The sequence below is a fragment of the Typopeltis vanoorti genome, chromosome 16 (assembly GCF_054136105.1).
Source record: "Typopeltis vanoorti isolate ZY-2024b chromosome 16, IOZ_Tvanoo_1.0, whole genome shotgun sequence".
Lineage (NCBI taxonomy): Eukaryota > Metazoa > Arthropoda > Arachnida > Uropygi > Thelyphonidae > Typopeltis > Typopeltis vanoorti.
In genome coordinates, this window is record NC_143564.1 from 14,295,726 (window position 1) to 14,321,794 (window position 26,069).

The window sequence follows — 26,069 nt, forward strand, 5'->3', positions numbered from 1 at the left end:
AAATAAAGTTTTTAGTTGTGCATTTTTTTAGTTGTTTATTTGTGGATAATCAGATATCAGGTTGGGGGAACGTGATCTATATAAGAGAGTAGATCGCCGAATAACTTTTTATAGAAAAGTAACTCGCGTAGTAAAAAAGGTTGAACACCACTGTCCTATGTAGTTTAATGAATTCACCTGTTCTAAAATCTTGTTACTTAAGAAAAATAAACCAGAAATTTGTGTTCAATTTGTAAATCCGTTTAATGTAGACAGTTAATTTTTTTCGTCATTATTTTTGCTATGTAAAAGATCCTTTGATGCTTGAAATTTGCTAAAATAAACCATAAGAATTCAAACCATAGAGATATAAAATGAACAATATTTAAACCAAAAGACACAGACAGAGAGAATTACCTTGATTACCTCGATGGACCTGTGATTTCAGTCAGGATTAGTCCATGACTGCAGGTCGTAAAGAGTCCAGCTGTTCCTGTCTTGGGCCTTTCTTCTTCATTTTCTTCCAACTTTCTTAATCATTGGGTCTTCCCACCTTAAGGCTGGTCTTCCAGGTTTCATTTGGTATTTCTTGGATATCAATTTATTATTCTGACTGTCCATCTGTTGTCTCTCATTCTGACGAGATGTCCTGCCAATCTACTTTTGCTGTTGTAGATTGATTTTATTACATCTTTGAGTCCAGACTTTTTCCTAATTTCTGTGTGTCTTACGTGGTCTATTTTATTTATATTGCACATTCTTCCTCTTTCTATTGCACGTTGAGATGTTATTAAGCTTTGTTCTTCTTTTAAAGTTGTGTGCCATGTTTCACTGCCATGAGTTAATGCTGTTAGGATGTGACTATTGAAAAGGTGGGCTCTTATTTCTATATCTATGAGTTGGTTGGTGATTGTTGATTTTATTTTGTTGAAGGCTATCCAAGCAGCTCTTTTTCTTCTTGCTATTTCATTTGATATGTCGTTATTCATTTTTATAGACTGTTCGGGGTCGATGTAATCTTCAACTTTTTCGATGGTGTGGGATTCTAGAGTAATTGTGTAATCTTTACAGTATTCATTTTTCATTCATCTTGTTTTGTCTGGGTGTATTTCCAATCCACTTTTTTGGCAGTTTCGGCTTATATCATTCAGCATTGATTCTAGTAGTTCGAGGGAGTGAGATATTAATACCACATCGTCGGCGAATAATAGGATACAATTGTTCAATATTGAAATACTGAAAAAACACCATCAATGTTTATTCCACCTTTCATGTAAGTTTTTCGAATGATGCTGTCCACAGTAGATGTGAAGAGATTAGATGATAAGACACCGCCCTGACGAACTCCTCTACTTAAGTTAATTTTAATCGGGTGATTGAAAAGGGTGATATTTGTTGTGCCTTCTTTGTAGATATCTTTTATGAGCTGTATATATTCTGTTTCTATTCCATGCTGTTTCTATTAAAGCCTTGGAATACTGCATTATATTCAACAGCGTCAAATGTTTTTTTTAAAATCTATAAAATTAAAACAAAGTGGAATCTGGTATTCTCTGTATCTTTCTGTTAGTTGAGATAGTTTGAATGTGATCTATTGTCGAAAAGCCTTATTTTGAAACCGGCCTGTCCTTTGCAGCTATTTTCGTTGATGGAGGTTTGTATTCTGTTTAGAATGACTCTGGCGAATATATTATATGTGTGTGTGATAATAGACAGATGGGTCTGTAATTATTTATGTCCACCTTATTACGTTTTTATGCAGAATTGTGGTCTTTGATGTGTTTCATTCAGTAAGTGCTTTCCTTAATTGTATATATCCAGTAAATTTTTCTGCTAGAGCTTTAAAGAGAATTTGTCCACCCATTTTTAATTCATCGGATTTTATACCATCAATTCCTGGTGATCCGTCATTTTTCATATGGTGGATAGCCATTTTTACTTCAGATAAGATAGATGGTATTTCCAAATTTTCTTCTGGTACTGGTGCTGTGACTACCTGTTTAGATGAGTAAAGATTCTCATAAAAGATTTTATTATTTTTTCCATCTCACCTGTGTTTGCGTATCCGTTTCCTTGATTATCTATGAAGGCTGATGGTAGTAGTTGCTTTAGACTTATTTCTTTTTCTACTTTTTTTAGGCTACTACGGAGTCTAGCTGCTTCTGCCAATTTTATCATTCTATATATATTATAGTCTTCTTTGATGCTCTGTCTCAGTTGTTCACAGATAATTTTATATTCTAAATGGTCTTTTCCTGTATCTTTCAATACTCTTCTTTTCTTCAATAGTTCTTTGCTGATAGGCCTTCCCTGGTCTTAGGATCATAGGAGGCTCTTTCTTTGCAGTTCAATAAATGATTATTAAAGTTTGTTAAATCTTCGTCGATATCGTTTTTTAATTTCCAGTCGGTTTCTTCCACATTTTTTTTCTAAATTCTTCTGGATTTAGCGTTTTCATTTATGTATTTTGAGGGTGGCTCTTATTGGGCGGTGGTCTGAATGAATATCGCAGTAGTTTTTTCCCAATGACTTCAGCATTTTTTATTATTCTTTTGCAATTTGTTAGAATGTAATCAATTTCATTTCTTGTCTCTCCATTTAGGGATTTCCAAGTCCATCTTTTTCCAGTTCTCTTTTTAAAGACAACTGTTCATAATGTAAAGCCTTTCTGCTTCAACAAATTCTGCCAGGAGCTCACCTCGTTCATTTCTTTCCCCCCCCACGGTCCAATGTATTTTTCTTCAATAGATCCTGTACAATCTTTGCATTAAAATCCCCACACACACTATAGTGTATGTTGTTTTCTTCTGTAATGTTAAGATTGTGTGTGTGTGTGTGTGTGTGTGTGTGTGTGTGTGTGTGTGTGTGTGTGTGTGTGTGTGTGTGTGTGTGTGTGTGTGTGTGTGTGTGTGTGTGTGTGTGTGTGTGAGAGAGAGAGAGAGAGAGAGAGAGAGAGAGAATAAGACAAAAAAAACCAGCTGCTGCAATATGCTCTAGTATGATATTTAACAGTCTCAGTATATTATTATAAAACCAAAATTTAGTTTAAATACAAGAATTTAAAATGGTATTGGAATGAAAATGAAAATGGAAGTAAGTAATGGGTTGATAAAATAGTTGGAAGACTTCCTTAACAATTTAGCATGTTGCTACATATAGCTTACTGGAGAAAAAAGGACCATCCCGACCATCAGATCTATGATTTGAGTTACCGCGATAACAAATTAACACCTAGAGCGTGCTTAACTCTTTATTTGACAGAGTTGCTCTCAAGCAACATGATTTTAAACTTGTTCTATTCTCATGCCAATAAGGGGTTTTAACCCAAATGCAAATGTTGTCATTATTGCTTCCAGGCAACATTTTGTTTTCACCGATGCACTTTTTTGAATCACGTTTTTGACAACAAATGGTGCCAGTTTGGTGGAAACTCTTATTGGCATGAGAACAAAAACTGTTCTCGCCCAAGTCATGTTGCCTGAGAGCAGGACTGCCAAATAAAGGGTTGAAGATTGTTTGTATGTGTGTGTGTGTGTGTGTGTGTGAGAGAGAGAGAGAGAGAGAGAGAGAGAGAGAGAGAGAGAGAGAGTTTCAAATCACTGATATGAATTCAACAAATGCCAATTCCTTTCTGGAATTCTGTAAAATGTGAAGTGGAAATTTAGGGGGGGGGGGAGGACCCAAAGAGAAGATGGAGTGTGATGTCGCATTAGTATCTTCAAACACTACTAAATCACTGAGCTATTTGTGGTTCGTTAGAACGTTGTGCAATGCGGTATTCTTTGCTTTTTTGTTGGGGTCAAAACTACTATTATTACTACAACATAAGAAAATAAATGAATCTTAAAAATGCTTACTAGTATTCTCCTCCGAATCCTCCTGGTCTGACAGCAGCAGATATGGAAACAATCAATAGAGGTATCCCTAAATTAAAAAAAAAAAAATATGAATCATCTGATCATTATTTTAAGTCAAGCAACATTCAAGAAGTGACATTATTAGTCAATTTTTCATTATAAAATCAGTTCTATAGCATGCATAAAACAAGTTCGGCTTTTGTTCATTAACTTGGCCACCATTTGAATAAACCTAACCACCACTGGTCATCGGGTATCCTATACATATTCTAAGAACATTATAACACAGTGTAATGCAATCCACGAAAGCAAACCCAAAATATCACATAGCATTCATAACGAACGTGATAATTCAAAACCCCAGTGGAAACAATGCAGATTAGCGGTGAACTCGCCCAAGTATCAACCGCGTCACTTTTGTACTTTGCTTGTGCTGATGTTACAAAGACCGACTCACTTGCTACTAATAATGATTAAAATCTCGCGCTAAGACCCACGTTCAGGAAAGTGATCCTCAATTGTAGTAGTTAAGACAAACGACGAATATTTAAGATTATATCTAAATAAAAATTTTAGGAGTAAATATACAAAATCAATTAATTTTCTGCGATAAGTCGGCGTTTGAAAAAGCCGATTAAAAGCCTTAGCGAGCTTCACAATAAACAGCAGGTCTTGGCACACTGCTACAAAGAACACAATCGAAACCTGAGTATTATAAGTAGGCCTTTTCATACATTTCATAAATTTTAAATTTATTTAATCTTTTTATAATCATTACTTACCATATGAGAGCAAGTAGAGCCACCTCATTCGCACATACGATGACTGACTAAAGACTAATACGATCATTTGAAACATTTGAAAACCTTCCATTAGCATCCACAGGAAGGAAGCCAATAAGAAATAATGTAGAACTCCACTTATGATTGCGCATGCGATCTAAATTGGAAAGATTAGTTTCAAAACACTCATTTTGAGGATCATTATTATAAAATGCAATACCATTTATAAAGCAAAACAAAGTAAATAATGAAAAGTATACTGTACAATACTGTACACGCGAACTGCATATAGCAGAATTAAGAGTACAAAAAATTTAACAGTACTTTGCCGATATCGCAACATGGAGGGAAGATAATAAAAGATTTTCAACCTTGATCGGAAAATGACTGAAGCAATGGAATATCTATCATATTATTTGGAAAAAATCTATCGGCTGAGTGCAGAGTGAAATCATTCCTTATCCACAGAAGATCTTTTGAAAGAATAGGATTAGTTAAAATAAGTTAACTGAAATGTATGTATGAATCTAATATGGCTCGCTTGTTGTTTAATTTTTTTTTTTCTTTTCAATCAAGAGGTTTTGGTACTCCAGCTTTCCCGTCCCCAAAGGTATAAATGTGAAGTTGAGTATAAAGTGGGATCCACTTTCTACCATTTCTACCTTTTATGTCGTTTCCCCTATATGAATATATGCATCCCGATGGAAGGCGAAAAATAATTCGAAATTGGTTGCCTTTGTTTTTCGCAAGTTAACGGGAAGTACTTTTGCTTGCAATACAACATTTAAATCGGACTGCTCTTAAATTGAAAACTCTCCTTTGCCAATTAAGATAATTTCATTGCTTGGTGAAAGACCATCTTACTTGTTGGAAACAAGGTTCACGTGTATTCTTTAGATCAATGATTAAGAACCATTGATCTAGAGAATGCACGTGATCCGGTGAAAGATGTCACATGACATCAAAAACATTACCGGCGGTATTAAAACCTGTACTAGACCAAGTTATAAATATGGCAAATAACATCAACCTTTAAAGCAGGCCTTTTTTTTAAAACAAAACTTTGCATATCTGTGGAAGCCAAGTACAAATCTTTGCTTTTTCACACTGAAATAAGATGGTCATCCAGGGATAAAGTGCTATTCTGAATTTTAAAACTTAAGAATGAATTGTCGGCCTTTTTTCAAAATGAAGATACAGATGCTTTTCTAAAATGTCTTCAAAATGATATTTGGTGGGCTAAAATGGCATCTTTAATGATATTTTTAATTACTTAAATAGCGTTAATACAAGCATCCAAGGGAAAATTAAATTATTATGACATCCACTGAAAAATTGTCAGCTTTTCAGAAAAAAGTATCTCTTTGGAAAAACCGCATATCAGAAAAAAAAAAAAAAATACAGGATATGTTTTCTTCGTTCCATAATAAAAATGTCGAGGGAATTATTTCCGTTATATGAGAACATTTAACAATATTGGAAGAAAAGATTTCAAGTTACTTTCCTTCCTTAAATACACACAGTTATGACTGGATACGAAATCCATTTGGCACAGTTTACATCGAGTTGCGAATTTTCGTTGCAAGAAGAGCAATTAGTTGCCTTGTCAACGGATCGTACTCTAAAAATGAAATTCTCTGAAAGAACTCTTGAAGAATTTTGTATTTTTGTCCAAGCCGAATACCCAGCTCTTCTTCACAAGACCACTGAAAATTTTGTTACAGTTTTCAATATCACATTTGTGTGAGCTCTGTTTCTCAATATTAACCCATATAAAAACTAAAATAGCGTGAAAGACTTTCAATATAGACAAAGAGATGAGGGTGGCTATATCACATATTAGACATGATATTGCTGAAATCTGCAAAAGCCGACAAGCTCAAGTATCGCATTAAAATAAGTTCCATTTTCATAAAAGACAAGTCCATGCCTATTTTAATGGTTAGTTTTATGACCCTAATGCTTTTGGTGTTCCCCAAATTTTTCTTATAATCAGAAGTGTTCCGTGAGTTCGAAAAGGTAAGAACCACTGCTCTAGAATATAATTTCAAGGTTATTTTATTCTTAGTCCATTCAATCTATGAGTTTGCACGAGTGAGATTCGCACGGAAAAACTTCAATGCCAAAAGAAAAAAAAATCCTGTTTAAGAATGCTCCAAAATCATCAGCCGCTATAAGACTTAAATGAAATATTGTAAATTTAAATGCACAAGTTGGAATGAGTTCTAAATTGAACCAACTGAATTTTAATATAATTTTGAAGTCTTCTCGTGAATACTGTAAATTGTGACCATCCGATATGGTACTTGATTTTCGAAATTTCTCACTTAACGTGATTGTTTCCATTCCATTTCTAGTGAACAGCTTTAACTTAAAATGCTCATCCCTTTTCGAATCGGGTTACGTAACAACTACTGCGATGATCCAACTGAAGAATGCTGTTTTTTAAAAGCATAAGAAAAAAATAAATCCTTTAACGATATTTTATTTACCAGGAAGGTATACGAGACTACTTAACTCGTTGGGAAATTATTCCCAACGTCAGTTAAGCTAATGTTTTTTCCCATTTTTCTCAGCTGTTAGCGACGAATGATAAATTTAAGTATGAAAAATAAGCGTACTCAAATAATCAAATAGTTTTATGCTGAAGAGTATAATCGTGTTCGAAATTCTCTCCAAACATCGTCATTCCACCAGCTCAAGCTTATTCGGTGTTAAAAATATCATGCAAAAATCACCAGATCATTCCAACCGATTTTATTTCTAATTGAATGAAGAGGAAATTATTATTATTACATGACACATCCCAGGGTATTCTACTCCACTCCGCTACATACCGGATCAAATGCAATATATTCTCTCCCTCCACAAAAAAATAATTATGCCCCAAACCAAGATCCGGACGTAGTGATCACCTATCCTACAGAGCCTATCTATATATGACTTCTTTAATGTTGGGATCACCATATAAAACAGTGACAAGTCTTAAGTTATGAACTGCTTAAAAGTTAAAATGTTAAATTACGTTTCTATAAATGTAAATATTTTCGATTAATAAGCTATTATAAAAGTGTTTAAGATAAGTTTAAAACTCTTACCTTGTTTTCAGTACGACGCATTGCCACCAGAATAAGAATGTCTACTATTAATAGACAACTGCACAAGTTACTAGTTATGACAGTTCGCCGACTATGCAGTGCTCTAACATGTAAAAAAACAAAAACCAAGTCAGTATTCCTGAATGAGTGATATGTTTGTAGCCCATGTATATATAAAATACAGCAAACATGCAAAATAAGTGAGAATGAGCTAAAAGTGAGATAACTGATCTCAGCCTACGCTAAAAATTACAAACTGTTCGAGAATTAGAGAAACTGAACTGAACTTGAGTTGAAAAAAGTAAGCATTATTATGTCATCGTATTTTATTACACAGAATTTATATATGTATGTATGTGTGTATAAATTGCTCACATACTCTTCTTTACCAATTAATCCACCAAATACAGCGAACCGCCATTACCATCATCACCTATACCAACGCCATCTATTGCCCACCACCACTAGTAATTTTTTGTCTGTAAATCATCCTGAATTCTGCTCCTCCATACACTACTTTTTGATATCAGTCCATGAGCCTTTCTCTTATCCACATCATCAGTTTAATATCCATCCCCACTTGTTCTAATTTGCATAACACAGTTCCATCGGATATCCTGTATAAAGTCTTAGAAAAATCCAGCAGTATCCCTGTACACCCATTCCCCTTGTCCAACTCAGCTGTCACTCTATTATAAAAAGTTAATAAATTCCTAAGGCCAGGCCGACCGTTAATAAAACCATGTTGGCCCTATAGAGTATCATATTCTTATCCATACATTTCAAAATTCTGTGTTTAACCAACTTTTACAATACTTTTACCACCACTTCCGAGATAGTAACTGTCTGTAATTTTCTACCACAGTCTTAGAGCCTCTTTTATGAAAATGAACTATTTTACATTCTTTCCAGTCCCTGGGCACCTTACCAGAGCTCAAAGTTAAATTAAATAGCCAAGTAAGAAGCATTGACAATTCCTTTGCACATTCATAATATCCGAGCTCATATCCCATCCAAATCTACAGCAGTATTTGCATTTAAATTCTGCAATATTCTATGTACCTCTGGTTCAATAACTTCAATTCTCATATCAGTTAATGCTACAGAAGAGACAGAAATATCCTCACTCGGGTGATTGACTTTTGAAAAGTGACCGCTCAACAACTCTACATCTGACTCAGTCACTTCGATACCATCAGCGCCCACTAAGGTTAAAATCATTCATCCTTTTACTTGCCACGTAGTGAAAGAATAAATAAATAAATAAATCAGCTAACGCCTTTTATTCCCTTATAGGGAGTAGGCGAGGCCTTTATACCCTATCTAGCTTTTGGAGATTGAGTGGGCAGTTCAATCTCCACCGGTAGCCAATCAGAGATAACTGGCCCATGTCTATCGCTAATTATAGCAGCCACCGATGAAGAGGCTGGCAAACAAGTGCTGCCATCTCTTGGTACCTAACCTTAACAGGAAATGTTACTGTCTGAAATCATATGGGTACTACGGTCGATTTTCTTGAGTTTCCGGGAGGAAAAACTCGCCTGCCCGTGCCAGAGATCGACTAACTCGGGAACCGGTCGACGAAAGGCTTAGAAAAAGTCCCTCTAGTCGGCAACTAGACTTGAAGTTAAGTCAAACTTCGAGCGACCAAGTGCAGAGGATTCAAGCGCCACTTCCACTGAGCTACACAGACCTTCGTAGCGAAAGAATTTTTGGAATTTCCTTTTACCTGCTTTGCTAAAGTCTTCTCATAATCTGATTTAGCCTTCCTTTCTATGCTGGTAACCGTTCTACCCTGAGCTTTATACTGCTCGTGTAAATTCTGCAAAGCATTTTCTTTTGTTTTTGCAGATCACGCCTAGTACTACTACTCATCCATCTAACGCCTGCCTTATTTATCATCTTGACCATGGGAATACATTCCCATATTGCTTCCCTAAGATACCCGCTGATTATATCCAATGCACTGCTAACATCTTTCCCCTGCAATTTTTATGGCATAGGAAGGCTCTAAGCTGACTCCGAAGCTTGTTATAATTACCTAACCTGTAGTTCCGTATATACCCTCTTCTTAAGAGGGAAATCCACAAATTTTGCAACCTCCCAAGTCAATACCGCATGATCACTCTCACCAGTCGGAGGTAACGAGGACACCTTACTCACGCATAGGTCTTCTGAACCTATGATCAGATTCAACACTCTCACACCACGAATCCCTTCAGTTATATGATGTTTCAAGTAATTATCTCTTAGAAGGTGTATGAATTAAAAGTTAATGGCAGACGATGACGTTATAATGACGTCATCGTCTGCCAATACAAGAATGTTGCATTTTGGTTAACGGCAGACGATCACATTATAACGTCATCGTCTGCCATTAACTTTTAATTTCGCATTTTAATTACTCTCGCATAAATAACTCTTTTTGATGAGAGCACAGTTGTTTTCTTTGTATGTATTGAGCTTTTTACATCGTTACACGGTCGATGTATAATCCACGCTACCGGCCAGGACGTATATATACGTCCACATTTCCATGGATGCGAAGTGCATATTAAAATTGTAATACCATTGATATTACATTGAAAATTATGATGGATACGAAGCTTTTGAGGGTGCGTATTTGATATTAAATGGCCGGTAAGGTGGTTATCCACCTTATCAGTTGGTTATTCTCACTTTGTAACTTAGCAACTGCTGAAATATTTTGAATAAATATAACAATCCCTCGATTGATGCGTCCCCGATTAGTGCGTTTCGATTAGTGCGTCATTTTTTTTCGATACCCAAATTTGATTAGTGCGCCTTTAAAATTCGATTAGTGCGCCTATATGCATTTTAAAAATAAATTTACAGATTTTAAAAATTTTCTATCTATATCTATACACTTTTTATGATTAACTATTTTAAAAAATCACTCACCAGGATGAAATAATTTAGTTACGATTTGAAACATTTTACAGAGTTATTTTACTCCAAGTTCCAAATTTACTGCCAAAATTTGTCGTCTGCTTTACATAGCATTTTGCTGAATCATATCTCGTGCAATTGTTTTCCGTACTTTTTTATTTTAAATTATTTTCCTAACCTTTAATCATGAGTAAAAGAATCAGTGAGCAAAAAACAGAAGTGTGAAAACGATTCGAAAAGTAATCTGATTGGAAGAAAAACTTGAAATAATAAAGACAAATGAACAAAGTGAGTCCAGAGCAAAGATAGGACGAGAACAGAAAAATGGGTAAATCAACTGCTGAATATAAAGAGAAAGGTAAGGCTGCTTGAAGTTCATCACGCATGCACTGAAAATCGAAGTATTATAATGATTGAATCAGAGAGACTTCTTTTTACATGGATCGAAGATTGTAACCAAAAACGGATTCCGCTAAACGCTGGCCTTATTAAATCAAAATCATTAAACCTCTTCGTAACCTGGAAAGAAAGGGCTATCAATGATGGAAAAGAAGAAGAATTCCACGTTAGTGCTCGGTGATTTGGGCGTTTCAAAAAGAGACATAGCCTTCATAATGTTCTAATCACAGGCGAAGCTGCCAGTGCAGATAAGGAGATATCCTGAGATTTCGAAGAAAATTGTGCAAGAAGGGACTATTGTGATCAACAAATATTTAATATCGACGAAACCGGCCTTTTTTTGAAAGCGAATGCCTTCCAAGACTTTTCTAGCCAAATCAGAGAAATCTGAATCTGGTTTTAAAGTCGCAAAGTCGAATGAAATTACTGCCAGCAATATTCGAGCCGTTTGGAAGCATGAATCTAAGTTAATTAAATCTCATTCTGAGAAGTTGAATGATTACGATCTGCTAAATTTAGATGCACAGCGGGAAGATTCTAAAGAATATGAAGAAAATTTAATCACTGACAAGCACAAAGAGGTTTCACAGAAACAATTTGAAAATAGTTTTCGTACAATCGAAGTTTGTAAGCAGCAATGCATAGAGATTGGTGAAGAGAGAACCAGTAAAATTTGAAGAAGAGGCAATAGGGCCATACTGTCAGTTGTATCTAAAAAAGAAACAGAATGCCCGCCAAACTACGTTAGCTCAATTCTTTGTTAAGAAGCAGAATAATAAATTTATATTCTGAATATGTTATTTTGTCTTTCAGCTTCATGGTTTTCCTTTAACTAGGCCCTAATACTTTCATAAAAAAAAAATTAAGGGTCAAAAAAGAAATGTGAGGAACGAATTATACATTTTCCCATAGGTTATTATATTCGATTAGTGCGTTTTCGATTAATGCGCCTGTTATAAAGAACGAATTAGGTGCACTAATCGAGGGATTGCTGTACAATTTCTATTAAAACGCATGTTCATATTTTCTGTAAAAAAACAAAAAAAAAAAGAAAGAAAAAAAAATACTTAAAATAAAATGTCGTGATAGAACTAGAGTTTTTTTTTTTTTTTTTTTTCCCGGGAAACATGTAAAATAGATTCACCAATTCTAATTTTAATTACATAGCAGCTAAGTTACAGAAGCAACGATGTTAAACTAACAGAACTGATTTTTCCCCCAAGGTATTTAAAAAAAAAAATCTAAATCCTGAATAGTCTAGACCAGTAATGGCGACCCTCTTTACCCAGGTGTGTCAAACATCTTTTTTTTTTTTTAAATATTGACGTTGTTGATGTGCCACTTGCATACATGTATTATAAATTTAACTACTTAATCATAGATGGTGGCTTATACATATCGTATTAGGCTATTTATTTAATAGGACATTGATATACAATCTATGAATTCATATTATACAATTAATTTAATAAACTGAAATGATTGAAATTAGTATTTTCATCAGAATAACCTTAGTTATAGTTTGGCAGACTCACATAGCTCTGCCATCAGATACTGGCGCATTCGTGAAGTGGCGCATTCATTCACACGTTCGCAGATGCCTAACAATAGAACTTGAGCCCGACTGTAGCTTCAGTTCAAACGTAATTCCAGTTCATAGTTTGTTATTGTAGTGGTACAATGTTTCTTTTCGATGTTTTTAATGTTTAATATTCTCACGCCTGAAGATGTCGGCATTCCGACGAAACATGCTGTGTGTTAAATTAAATTAATTTGTTTTTTTCTAATTCTCGGAATTCAGTCAGTAAATAATATGACCACACACACACACATATATATATATGTGTGTGTGTGTGTGAGAGAGAGAGAGAGAGAGAGAGTACGTTAATCACTCGGCCACCCAAGTTGCATGATGGCTTAAGGTATTTTAACTGTGCGATATCTAAGAGAAGCTCAGATAAAATAAGAGTTATAAGATACTGTTAATAATCGATTTAAATCCCACTGCGAATGGATTTCATAAGCCATTGTATCATTTCTAGAACAGGATTTTGGATTATCGATAAAGATGTACGTGTTTACAACCTTTCGCAGGTAAATTCACAAGAGTTTAAGATTTCTTTAATAGTTACAATATTTAAGTGTATTATGATGCTATTGCTTACCTGATTCCAAGAAAGCAAATCAAAGTCGCAATTAATCCAACAGCAGACAGCAAACAACAACCAATGGTAAGAGCAGACATGATTTTATTATGGCCTTTGCTTATTTTCTGTAAAATATGTCAATACCGTTACAAGATTAATTTCAGTATGATTTATTATGACCCATGTTTTTTATTGAATTAAATAAAATATTTACATTTTGGTTCCATTCAATAATTCCATTATTTATTAATTACCGGTAAATCACATTAAGCTGTATACTTATTGACCAAAATCTTGCATGTAATTAAAATTTATAATTTTACTGAATATCTTGTATTTCACAAATTATCTATTTGAGAATGTATTTTCATTGTTGGTCCATTTAATTTTTTAAGAAAGACGATTTGTGCATAAATGTTCTTTTATTAATGAAGTTTTTCGCTAAAGGGCATTTATTTATCAAATAATTCATTAGCTCGTGAGCATTTGATAAAAGTTACAATACAATTCCAATTTTCCTCAAATTCGTTTGTTGTGAAGCGCATCTTATAACTGATTTGGAGGGCAATTTCAATAAAACTTTCCCTAGAACACTGAGTATGCTGTAATGACACTACTCATCGATAAAGTGAAAGCTTGATGCAGAACTGTATATCCAAAAAACAAATTGCGTATAAGACACTTTCGTATTCAGGTATCTGAAAAGGGAATAATTATTACGCTATCCTAAGCAAGTCAGCTACGCTCCAGAATGTAAACTTCATGCCAAAAAAAAAAAAAGAAAAAAAAAGCTGAAGCAATTCATGTCTCGAAATACGAACTTATCGACATTTTTATTTTTATTTTAGAATTACGCCGATGAAAAATACAGTACTATGAGGGCAGCATATTATCTGTTAGCTGCATGTGTTTTTTCATGTTCAATAACTCGAGGCATTCAAAGGGAAAACCCTGCAACGTATGTATAAAAGAGACCGTTGACGTTAGTTGAAAATCCCTTATAGTCCCGCGGTTCCTCACTTCCTATGTGGAATTCGAATGCGGATCTTTCCAGTCGAAAAGCAAGTATCGAGTTTTCCTGCTCAAACCGCTACAGAGAGAGGACAAACAGAAATAATGAAACTGTGGTCATATGCGGTTCAAGACTGTTTTGAAAGACCTCGAGATGAGATTTTACACCATGTTGTAAACAAAAAAAGGGAGGGTGAGGCAGCTAACACCACGAGTGGGTGTATGCTTCAGTCAGAGTTGGTCTGGTTCACACGCGAGAGATAAAAAAAAACCTGTCACTTTCACTTGAAAGTGGCCAACTAATCTTTATGATGAAAAGTGTGAAGAATAATTTTATTTCGTTGCTATTCGCAAATTCTTATGCAAACAAAACCGAATTTCACGATCATTTATTTACATATCGATTTATATTTACAATGAATACGACTTCGGGCGATACTCAGTTCATCTCTGAAGTTTCATGTTTGGCTTCTGAGCAAAACATGAAACTTCAGATTATCTAACCCTTGACCTACCCACGCTACTAATGATTTTTAAGTCTACACCCCTTTCGTGAGCGGGATTCGTATAAAATTATGCATTCATCGATTGTTGTGTGTTACAAACAACGAGTCCGAAATGGACGTTTCTTTTTTTGCTAAGAAGAAAAATTAAAAAGCATCCCAGAAAAGCAGCGGCTACTAAGTAAGGAGGTTGCTATAACCAGTAAGAACGAAACCTAAAAGTGTGGTCATGCGGCTTGTTTCACCAATTGATGTGTCTGGAAATAGATTCAGTGTTCATATCGATGCTTGCGCATTCCAAATATTAGATCTCTTGCAGATATACATGCGTAGTGTAGTAGTTTTAATGAATAAAGTCAGATCGCAAACCAGATTGTCACGCTTAGATAAGCTAGGGAGAGATATAGGATTTCTTTGACAGCTTTGTAAAGTCGGGAGGGGGTGGGGTTGATCGACTTCCGACGGCAACATAATTTGTAACTGACTGATATTTGAGATATGAGTACATATACACATAATGTCACAAGCTATACAGTATATTTTAAATGCAAGAAAGAAAAAAAAAATTACGTACTCCAGTTATATCCATAAGAACAGCGAAGTTTGTGAGATGGGAACAACTGCACACAGTATACGTCTGGTGGGATTTCTCCAGCTCGCATCCAGAAGAGTCCCATCCTGAATCTTCTCTGCAAGAAAAACTGTTGTTACTCTTGGAATTGCAAATGAACAATGAACTGAAGTATTTGGAAATTTTATAACAGATGTACAAGTATCAGCTGGCCTGTTTGGCCAACTGATTAGCGTATCCGCTCTTCAACCATCAGGCATTTATGTTGTGATTGTCTTTAGAAAGGAGATGAATTTCAAACGAAATTTAATTTAAATAAAATTAAATTTCGTTTGAAAAATTCTAAAAACAATGGAAACGACACTTCTTTGATATACTTGAACGACCAACCGACCTTATGATGAAAAATTGGATTCCCTCTTCTCTGAAAGGAGATTTCATATGGTTATTAGCGAATGGAGGTAACCAGGACACCAGTATTGTTCTTTGAATAATGATAATTCACGTTGAAGTTTTAGCAAAATAATATAAAAACAAGAAAGAGCAATTTTGTAACAACGTGTCTGTATATAAGTTTATACCAAAACACAATTCAATTTAGGAAGCGCCAGTGTAATATTTTCTTGATTCAAACTAGAAACAAAAGACCACGGTGAGTCAAAGTTTTAACCACCAACCCTACTCTTGGCGTAGACAAAATGATTAAAAATTGCAACTCTGTAGTCGATGCTTTATACTCCATTTGATCTCCTTCCATAACCTATGAACTTACTTTGGCATGTGAAGCAAAATTGTGATGTTAACCCTGCAATCTTGACCTTTAGACTCTTGTCATGATAAAAGTCTTTTGATCAAGGATCATGACAAGAGATGATCATGGATGCCTTGATTAAATAATTTTTTTTTTTCCGAATCTATATGAACAACTTGACGATACACCCAGTTTGTGTCTGGTCTAAAGTTAAGGATACTTTTTTTTAATATAGCACACAAAGGAAATATCTTGCTGGCTCACTTTTCTAGCCCTAAGCCTGTTAATCTCTAGCGAAAACTGCGGGTATCATAGATCATTAGAGGATATTAAAAGATGATATTGAATACCAACATACATCTCTCATACGGAGTTCTGAAAATCAGTGTGTTGTTTGCAAAAGGCATCACATTTCCGTTGATGTTTCATCGACTTTATTCATCTTTATCTCCTTCCGTATCAGATTTATATTTTGAGAAAGTTATACCATATCAATAATCATATGAAAAATAATATATGCATACGTACCTCGAGAAATTCCAGAAGACACAAACAGGGTTAGAGGCGTCGATATTTATGTGTTCTAGAATAACTGTCACCCTCTTATCTTTAGGCAAATTGGTAGATGTCATACTGTTCGTATCACCAAAGGAAAACCCAATAATTGGTGAATTTACTTCTTTACTTCCTGTACTAGAATAATAATGAAATATGAAGTACTACCAGATTACGGAACATTAAATGTCACTTAAACTTGAAAAAATAAACATTCCGAAATAAAGAGTTTTTTTTTTTTTAAATAAATTTAACATAATTAACTTTTATGTTTATTAGCTTCAATTCATATATACGTAATGAAAAATAGATAAACTAGTAATTACTATTCCAGAATATAATACATTGTTAGCGTATTCAGCTAATATCTGTTACATCGAACAAAAAGCAAATTAAAAGTTCGTTACCTCTTAAATATTAATTTTGCTTTAGCAAATTTTCGAAACGGTATTCCGTTAGCTTTAAAATTTGTTTCACGTAACATTATTCTGCTAATTTCTTGGCTAAACTCCACTGCAAATTAATCAGTTCACGATCATCTCACGTAACTAACATGTAAGTTGAGGAACAACTGTATCCCAAATCCAGTTTAGCTTGGATTATAAGGATAATCCAAAGTGATTGTTTTCGAGTATGCGCTCATTTTATGACAGGCCCGGCATCAATACTTCCGGGTATCAAATTACTCCACGTGAATCTTCAGAGGTAATCTACTGCTAGTAGACATGTTTAATTGGTGCAGTTTTCCATATTTCAAGAAAATATGTAAAATTTCTCCTAGAAAATTATCTTCATGAATTACTTAACCATCTCAAATAGAGGCTTGTTGGTGTGTAAAGTCCTGTATGGATACATAAGTGTTAGGTCTTAGTGCCCAAGACGTCAAAATACTTTCCATCTGAACCCTTCAAGGACCATTGGTCACATGGAGGATGCATCAGGGAAGGTGTTGGTTGGGCTTCGACATATAATTGTAAAGTATGCATCAATGATATACATATTATATGTGTATGTGCATGCTATCGATGTGTGCTAGTTATTTTCCTAACGTTAGAGTAGTGCAGTGTTTCTCAAAACGTGGTACGCGTACACCCGAGGGTACGCCAAAGGTCTTCAAGGGGTACGTGGCAATTTTCGGCTATGCATCATTAACGCATGGAATCATTATATTTCTCAACAAATGTAATTAGAGGCAACTGGGATAAAAACGGCACTAAGTAATGAATCACATCCTCCCTCCAACAGAAACTGTTGTATAGACTCAAGCAAAACCATATATTGCCTGTGCAACATGTGGTTTTGCTTGACACCATCCCGTCGTGAACAGGTTAAAACTAAGAAATATATAGTGAACGTGTTTCAGATATTATGTAATTCTGTTGAAGAGAATTAGCATTTAAACTTTACAGCTGAAATGCTAATTTGTCTTTGGTTCGAGCGATCTTTTGTTAATACCGCACCAATCATATGCACTTCTTCATAGCTCTCTGGGTATTTCAAGTCTTGTAAATTACTGGTAATGTTTGCTTGAAATAATGGGAAAGAAGATGAAGCTATTTGGGTAGATGAAGGATGCATCAGGGAGCATCAAGAAGCTGCTACTCGCAATCGCTACTTTTGCCATTAATGGCAAAAGTAGCGATAGCGAGTAGGAGCTTCTTGGTAAGTCACACCATTTTCAATTTTTTTCTGAAAACTTTAGTTTCCGAAACTCCCCGCATATATCTCGCACCACGATTTTTTAGCTTTAATTTTGGGGGAAGAATGCGAGTTATATTCGAGTAAATACGTTAATTTTTTTAGCTTTCAAATTCTTAAGTATGGATCATTGGTTAAAGATTGGATTTATAAAATCCACAAACAAGTAGCTGTAAGCAACAAGAAAACATTGATATTGCATCTGGATCAAATGAAATTGATAAGGGCGTATCGTCTGACATCTCTAGAGAACCAACTAGGAAGAAGATGAAAAATCTTCGTAAGTAGGATATGAATTACTTGAAATGTGGATTTTCATGGATGGGAAATGAAGAGGAACCTATTCCAAATTTTGTTCTATTAAAAATAAATCATATTTTTTGTTTACATGAACATATAAATTCAAATAAAATAGACATTTAATGAAATATACTTTATTTATTTATTATTTGATAAGGGGGTACTTGGTAATAATGAAAATTTAAGAAAGTGGTACGCGGATATCTGAAGTTTGAGAAACACTGGAGTAGTGCAATGGGAAGGATTAAAAATAAATTAAAAAGAGTTGCAATTACATATTGAATTTATTTGTGCACATCTAAATAAATGCATATACATAGATAACGAAAGTATATTTTATATATAATTAAATATACAGTATTAGTATTCTATAACACTTTTACCTGCGCAAATTTTAAATGACCACTGGATGTGCTGTTAGGCGAGTGTCTCTGGCCACTTATTGGGCGCAAATATTAAACTGCACTGTATAAATTAATTAACATAAAGTAACAGTGTTCTTTATGTTAATTAGATGTGGGAACTAAATTAAGTTCCCACATCTTTAGGAATAAAAAAGAAATAATTCTTTCACTGACCTAGTATTACTGTCTGGCTTGAGGATGTTTTCCATATTCAAGAAGAAAAGTCCAACGCCAATCGTATAACCACTGCAGTTGTGGGTGCGAAGAATTGAGAAATTTGCAGGAATAATCAAATGCGACGAACTTCCATCGTTGCTCATACTAACGTTGAAATCGTAAGGCTTAGAAAAAGAACTTTCTTCAAAAGTGAAGGTATGGAGCACTAGCGAGGGAAAAATAATAAGCAATTTTTAGAATACAATTTCATATGCATATTGTAATTTATTTGTGTCTTTCTCACTGAATCTTTGCCATATAAGGAACTGAAACGTCACATCAATGAGATAATAAGGATGCATGGTTGTTGCTGTTATAACTGAATACCCCCATTATTACAAAGAAACGTAGTAATATACTGCCAAGACCAATTGTTCAGACCTGTAATTGATTTTGAACATTTCTCTCATAATGGTAAGGAAGGGGGGGGGGGTTGTTACAAACAGTGTAACAACATTAAGACAAATATAGAAGAAGTTGATTAGACCAGTGTTTCTCAACCTGTGGTCCGCAGGCAGACTTAAATTAATTAAATAACTATATATTTTTTAATTATCCAAAACAAAACAAATTAAAATTGAATAAGTAAGTAAAAATTATTGAAATCAAATGGAGACTTAAAAAAAAAACCAACAATTAGCCTCAGAAAGTTCAAAGGTGGAAGCAATAAAACTATATTGTTGTTCACTTCACCCCTCTTTTATTATAGTTCGCCCACCGATTAGAGGTCCCTCGACACTTTTGCGCATGTCAGAAAAAGGAGAATCCATTCCGATAATAGGGTAATCAATTTGTCTTCTGGGATGTGTTTGTTTATTATTACAGGTCCGAAAATTTAGCTTTTCTTTTACGAACATTGTAGTTTTTAAAGTGTAACTATTTTGTTTGTATAAAGTTGGAAAAATGTACGTAGAGTATTAACAAAATTTAAAAAAAAGATATAGTATAAAACAAAAATTTAACTAAGTTTATTTTTAAGGAGGTCTTCTATAAAATAAAAATAATTATACAGAAAAAAATAATTTTTTTTCAAATGAACTTATATATTCTAAACTTACAGTTGAGAGAACTGAGACACTTTAATGTCCTAAACCGATTAATTATTTATGACTGTTTGTGACTCTTTTAACAAATGCAAAAAAAGGTTGGAAAAAATATCATTATCAAATCCTTTTAATCTTCGGAGTCATCTGAATCGGTGTCCGAATCGCCATCACTTTCACTTAAACTGATCACCAAAGGTTCTCATAATTCTTCGATAATTCCGTCTCTTCCCCAATACATATTTTCCAATGAGGTGACATGAAAGCAATATTTTCCCCAGTTTTGAACTGTAATACTTTCAATCGCCTGTACTGAAAGCTTAAAAAGTTTCGACATGTCAATATCTCCAGTTACGTTGCGATGGCAAATGAAACTTTTCACTTCTGCCCAAACATACTCAGTAGCATTAATATCGCAATGATATGGTGGTAGCCTCAAAGCTAGAAATCCATGCTCTTTGAGCATCGTGTCGAATTTAAATAGTTAGTTGTGGGCGATTTTCTTTTGACCAAATTAAGCAATTCAATTTTTCGCATATCTGGGGAATGAGAAATGTTATTTGCAGAGAGCCAATCCATAAGAACTTGATTCTTATTAGACCAATTTGGAACTTTGTTTAATCGAATGAGTGATATGAAGCGTTATCAATTATAACAACAGCATTTTTAGGAAGGATTGGAATCAGTTTTTCTTCTGCCCACTTTTCGAAGATCGTAGAATTCATTTGCCTATGGTAATTGACTTTGAATAGTAAGTTTGAATTCGGAAAAAAACCCATTTCTCCACCCGCACACAAAATTATTATGCGCCGCGAGCCATTTCCGGTTTGTAGCACTCCATATTCTTCTTTAGACTGCAAACATTTTCCATAAGTTAAATTACTATCAATCCAAGTTTCATCTAGATACACAATCGGTCTTATTGCTCTCAAATACTGCGTTCTAGATAAAATAGTCTTACTTCGCTCCATGATAAGTTTCCTTTTATTCTGGGACTTTTTAAAACAAAATCCGATTTCATGAAGTATTTTCCTTCAGTTTTCTCTTTTCCAAGGAAAATTATTTTTTTCTTTAAACACAGGAATCAATTTCGGAACAGTTGGCACACTTTTCTCGACTACGTAAAATTCGTGAATAGTTCTTCTTATAACGTCTACATCAAAATCATTCAAAGCTACGGTTTCGATGGTTTTCTTTTCTCTGGCACTTGGTTTTTAGGAGATTTAAATTTTGGCTTACCTTCACCTTTTGATTCCCTACGAATTCTTTTAACAGTCGACCCCGATACGCCCGCAATTGCACTTGCACGTTTTATGACTTGAGAAAGGGGAACAAGGAGACGATTCTTTTTCGCAGAATGTCAGCACATTATTCAATATTCTTTTGCAAGAGCTACTGAAACGTTTAACAACAGAACTTGTTGACTGTACTGGATCCATCATACAAATTAATAATAAAAAAAAATAATGCAAAAAAGCGACAACAAAAATCAAGCTAGTACCAGTACAGCGACAGACAAGAAAGCACGTGATTTCGCATGTTGGCGACCAATTCGTACATCCTTCATTTCTTTCTACCTTTCAGCATGAATCGACTATTCTTGGCAAAATGCCAAGGAGAGACCTACAAACGGTGGGCGAACTATACTCGTCATTCTGGCACTACAATAATTTGTAGCGGCAGAATGACGAATAATTAGAGGGGTGAAGTGAATGACGGTATAGTTTTATTGCTTCCCCCTTCCCTTGCTGTTTTGTCAGATTTTAAGTGAAAATGTGTTATCCAAATTTGAAGCAATTGCTTGTTGTTTATTGATTTTTATTATTGAAGGTTTCCCCTCCTTAAACCAAGGCTCATATCGTTAGAAGTGCTTAGTGATACTTGGACAAAGTGTGTCGTGAGTTAACCCCACTATTTATATATTTTTCGGAAACATTTTTTTAATAATGGAAAATCGCTCAGAACAGGACTTTGAAAAGAAGAGCAAATGAAACCCTACACGCGTTGTAACAGCGAGTAAGTCTGATACTATTAAAGTAGAAGAAACGAGCAGTTCAAAGAAAAAATACAGGAGGAAATATAACAGTTCATATTTGGAATTCCGGTTTACTTGGTGTGGAGATGAAAGTGAACGGAAACCTCAATGTGTTATGAAGTGTTGTCGAACGAGTGCATGAAACCTACGAAACTCCAACAATATTTAGAAACTAAACATTGTGATGTAAAAAATGAGCCAATTGAATTTTTTTAGTGATGCTTATGGACATTAAATCATGGGAAAGATCTAGTTTTGGCCAAGGGTTCCATTAATAGCAAGGCACTGGAAGCACTCTATCTCTTACGTTTGTGCATAGCGAAAACAGGGAAACCCCATTCTATAAGGGAAAATTTGCTACTTCCAGCTATAAAAGATGTGGTAAAAACTATGTTAGGCAACAAGTTACTAAAAGATGTTGATTTGATTCCTCTTACAAACGACACTGTCAGTCACAGAATTAATGATATGACAGGTGACGTAGAATCTCAGTTAATCGAAGCAGTTAAGAAGAGCTCTTATTATGAGTTACAAATAGACGAGACTATTTTCCGAATAACTTTTATAAGAAATTTCTGTGCGTTCGCGATCCATTTCAGGCTTGCAGTCACGAGAACGACGTTTCGTTATCGAAAAAAGAAGAGTTTGTTGAGCTTTCCAGTGACAGTGGGCTTAAAATGCAATTCCATGATCTTGGTTTGACTCGATTTTGGATCTCGTCTTCAGTGAGAAGTGAATTTCCCGAATTATCTGAAGAAGCACTGAAAATCGTCATGCAGTTTTCCACAATCTGACTTTGTGAAAAAGAATTTTCATCGCTCCTTCAAATAAAAACAAAATACAGAAATCGTCTTCGTGTGTGTAACGACTGAAGTTGATCAACATTGAGTCAGATGTCCAGCAACTCTGCGACCATCGCATTAAAAGCAAGTAGTAACATAATTATATGATATTATTTATTTGTTTAATAAACATTAAAACGTTGTTCAATGATGATACACTTTTAATCGTTTACTTCAATTTAATTATTTTCCAAATGTATTCAAAACATGCTTTTAGATTTATTGTGTTATAAATGGCACGTTTTTCCGAAATGTTGGTAATTCCTACATAGGTTTTTAAAAAAATTGCAAAAAGTCGAAACGACGTATAGGAAAATAAATTAAAAAGACTCTGTTTATTTTTGAAGTAAAACTTTAATTCCAACATTCTAAATTATTATTTTTCTTGCTTTTCTGTTCGCAAAATCGTCGATGACATTGTCGAAGTCTATTTCATCACTCAGTTGCTATGGCAAGATTTCTTAAATGTCAAAAAAAGTGCCACCCGGGACGGATCCCCACCCCCCCGCCAGCTACGCATCTGTAACTTAGTGGTCCGTAGAATTGTTTTAGGCATTTTGCTGGTCCTTGGGCTTAGAAAGGTTGACAAACGCTGGATTAGACGATTAGAAAAGATTGGGATTAGACGATGAAGACCCTGACTGATCGGTTTACAAAGATATTTCGAAAAGGTAGCAGATCGGATGCGAATACTCATCGTTCGCATACGAGTGTGTGTGTGGGGGGGGGTAGAATAGGGAAAAAAAGAATGTTTGAATCGATAGCATCACGTAACCATGCTAAGGAACACCATCAGTTGCAAGATATGAGGAAGACTGGAAACATAGATGTAGAAGGTGCAAGGGTTGATCCGATTTTGGTATGTTAAGGATGTCAGCGTATTTCAGTTCGAAGCACATGGGATGTCACTAGAAACCATTACTGTCATTAGTGCAAATACCCAAACGAGGAGCAATCCGAGCGTCTCTATTGCATCTACGAAATGTTTGTTACGCAAATAGCACAGAGGATAGGCGAATTAAACTGAGTGACATTGACAAAGAGTTTAACAGTTTACTGGGGAACGGGGGGGGGAAGGTGCGTATAGCATTGGTGACGACAATCTTAACTCTCAGTCGGTAGTATCGACGATACAGTCGATTGAAAAGACCTGGGTTTGAATTCTGTCTTAGGAAGCGAAGAACCTTCATAACGTTTTTTTTTTTTTTTTTTTGCTGTTGTTATTGTTATGCTACTGATACACCGCTTTATTTAAAGTAACGCTTTGTGACACATAGCACGTGATGAACGCAAAGAAAAATCGAGTACATTGCTGCCTTTCGAAATCCAGTTTTTTTTTTTTTAGAATCCTTAAGTGGATATTCTTGTACGTCCACACTTCATTGAACCGAGTCTGGCATTGTGCCAAGAATATTCAATTCATGCTGAAGGAGAGAAAGAAATCAAAGATGTACGAATTGGTCACCACTACGCGAAATCACGTGCTTTACACGTAAAGTTTCCAACTGTTATACAAGCAAAATAGTTACCACTTCAAGAACTAGAATTTTCATAAACGAAAGGCTTTCCCGACGTATAATAATAAACACTCATCCCACGAAACGCAGATTACCTTAATATCGGAATGGATTCTCCTTCTTCTGACAGGCGCACAAATGTCGAAGGGTCTCGCATCTGTGGGCGTATTCCTCTGTGTAGTATAGGCAATATTTTCCGATTTGCATCGGGAGAAAATACTATACATCGGATCGCCTGCTCTTATAGGGGGAAAAAGTAGCTATGCACAGTGCTGCTCGAGATTGCCACAACCCGACAGCATTCGACAATAAAATACTTCTAAAATTATTTCTTTAGTTTTCGCCGTAATATTTACTATTCTCACCTATTCTCTTTCTATTTGGAGGATAATTTCTATCCTCTTGCAGATTTAGAGGATAGAAATTTGTAAGTAATACCCTATGAGTGAGTGATCATCTTCGTTCGATAAAAGTACACTTCATTCACTCTACATTGTTAATAAAATAGCATGTTAGTTCTCAAATTAGAAAATGAAACATTGAAATTACTCACCGCAAACAGAAACACTACAAAGCGACAATGCTTAAAAATGTTTTCGGTGGGAACAAGATGTCTGTCAATTGTGTGATTCTACAGTTAGTCTACTCTGTGCATGTTCCATGTGAATATTAGTAACAACATTATATAAAACATCTACAGAAATTAGTAGAGGAATCATTAAAATTATTACATTTTTAGATTTCTTACCAATGTTCTCTTTATTAATCTTCTGAATGTTGGAAGGCTGTTGACAAGCAAGCTCTTTGCCAACCTTTTCAGTCTGTTGGAGTATCTTACTAGCACTTTCTATTCGATGAGTCTAAAATAAACGAAAGAAAAACTCAAATATTACCAATAAGTTATTACAGAATGTAGGAGTTAATATGAGATATAAAGATTTTTCATATGAGATGTAAATGATTTTTCATATAAATCTAGAAATATGGATTCATTAAAGCAAATGATTTTTATAAGTTTTAGCAAAATGCAAAATATGCTAACTTTATTATTTCTTACGTAAGGTTATTATTTCTACCAATTAAATAAATCCGATACAGTTAATTCTAATGTCATTCGATTAATAATAATAATATCTCAGACTTTTATGAAGTCAAGGACTCATTTAGGGAGACCATACATCACCCTCAGCAGCTGCCATACCTTCTCTTAAAATCATTTTCACAGTGGATGCACTCCACTTCAAGAGGCAAACTGTTGCACATACTTCCCTGCGAGAGAAACATCTAGCTCTTGCCCCTTTCATAACCGCATACAAATTTAACTTCCATAGATGTCCCCCGTGTACTCTCCCTACCTTTCATATAATCAAAAATTTCATCGGACGATATCCTATAACACTCCCTCAAAAATGTATAAACCTCTATCGCATCACCTCCCTTTCTCCTGTCTG

At 34.8% G+C, this 26,069-nt stretch overlaps 1 protein-coding gene across 1 annotated transcript in view; it reads right to left on the reverse strand.

Moving 5' to 3' along the window:
* Positions 1-26,069, reverse strand: part of LOC150097857 (adhesion G protein-coupled receptor L3-like) — a 70,624-nt gene that overhangs the window by 17,076 nt on the left and 27,479 nt on the right. Inside the window, exons 7-14 of the mRNA XM_090406250.1 lie at positions 25,367-25,478; positions 19,140-19,347; positions 16,537-16,701; positions 15,261-15,375; positions 13,191-13,297; positions 7,717-7,819; positions 4,619-4,775; positions 3,837-3,903 (exon numbers count right to left, since the gene is read on the reverse strand). Of these exons, the coding sequence (XP_090262376.1) occupies positions 3,837-3,903; positions 4,619-4,775; positions 7,717-7,819; positions 13,191-13,297; positions 15,261-15,375; positions 16,537-16,701; positions 19,140-19,347; positions 25,367-25,478 (1,034 nt within the window). The remainder of the gene's footprint in view (positions 1-3,836; positions 3,904-4,618; positions 4,776-7,716; positions 7,820-13,190; positions 13,298-15,260; positions 15,376-16,536; positions 16,702-19,139; positions 19,348-25,366; positions 25,479-26,069) is intronic.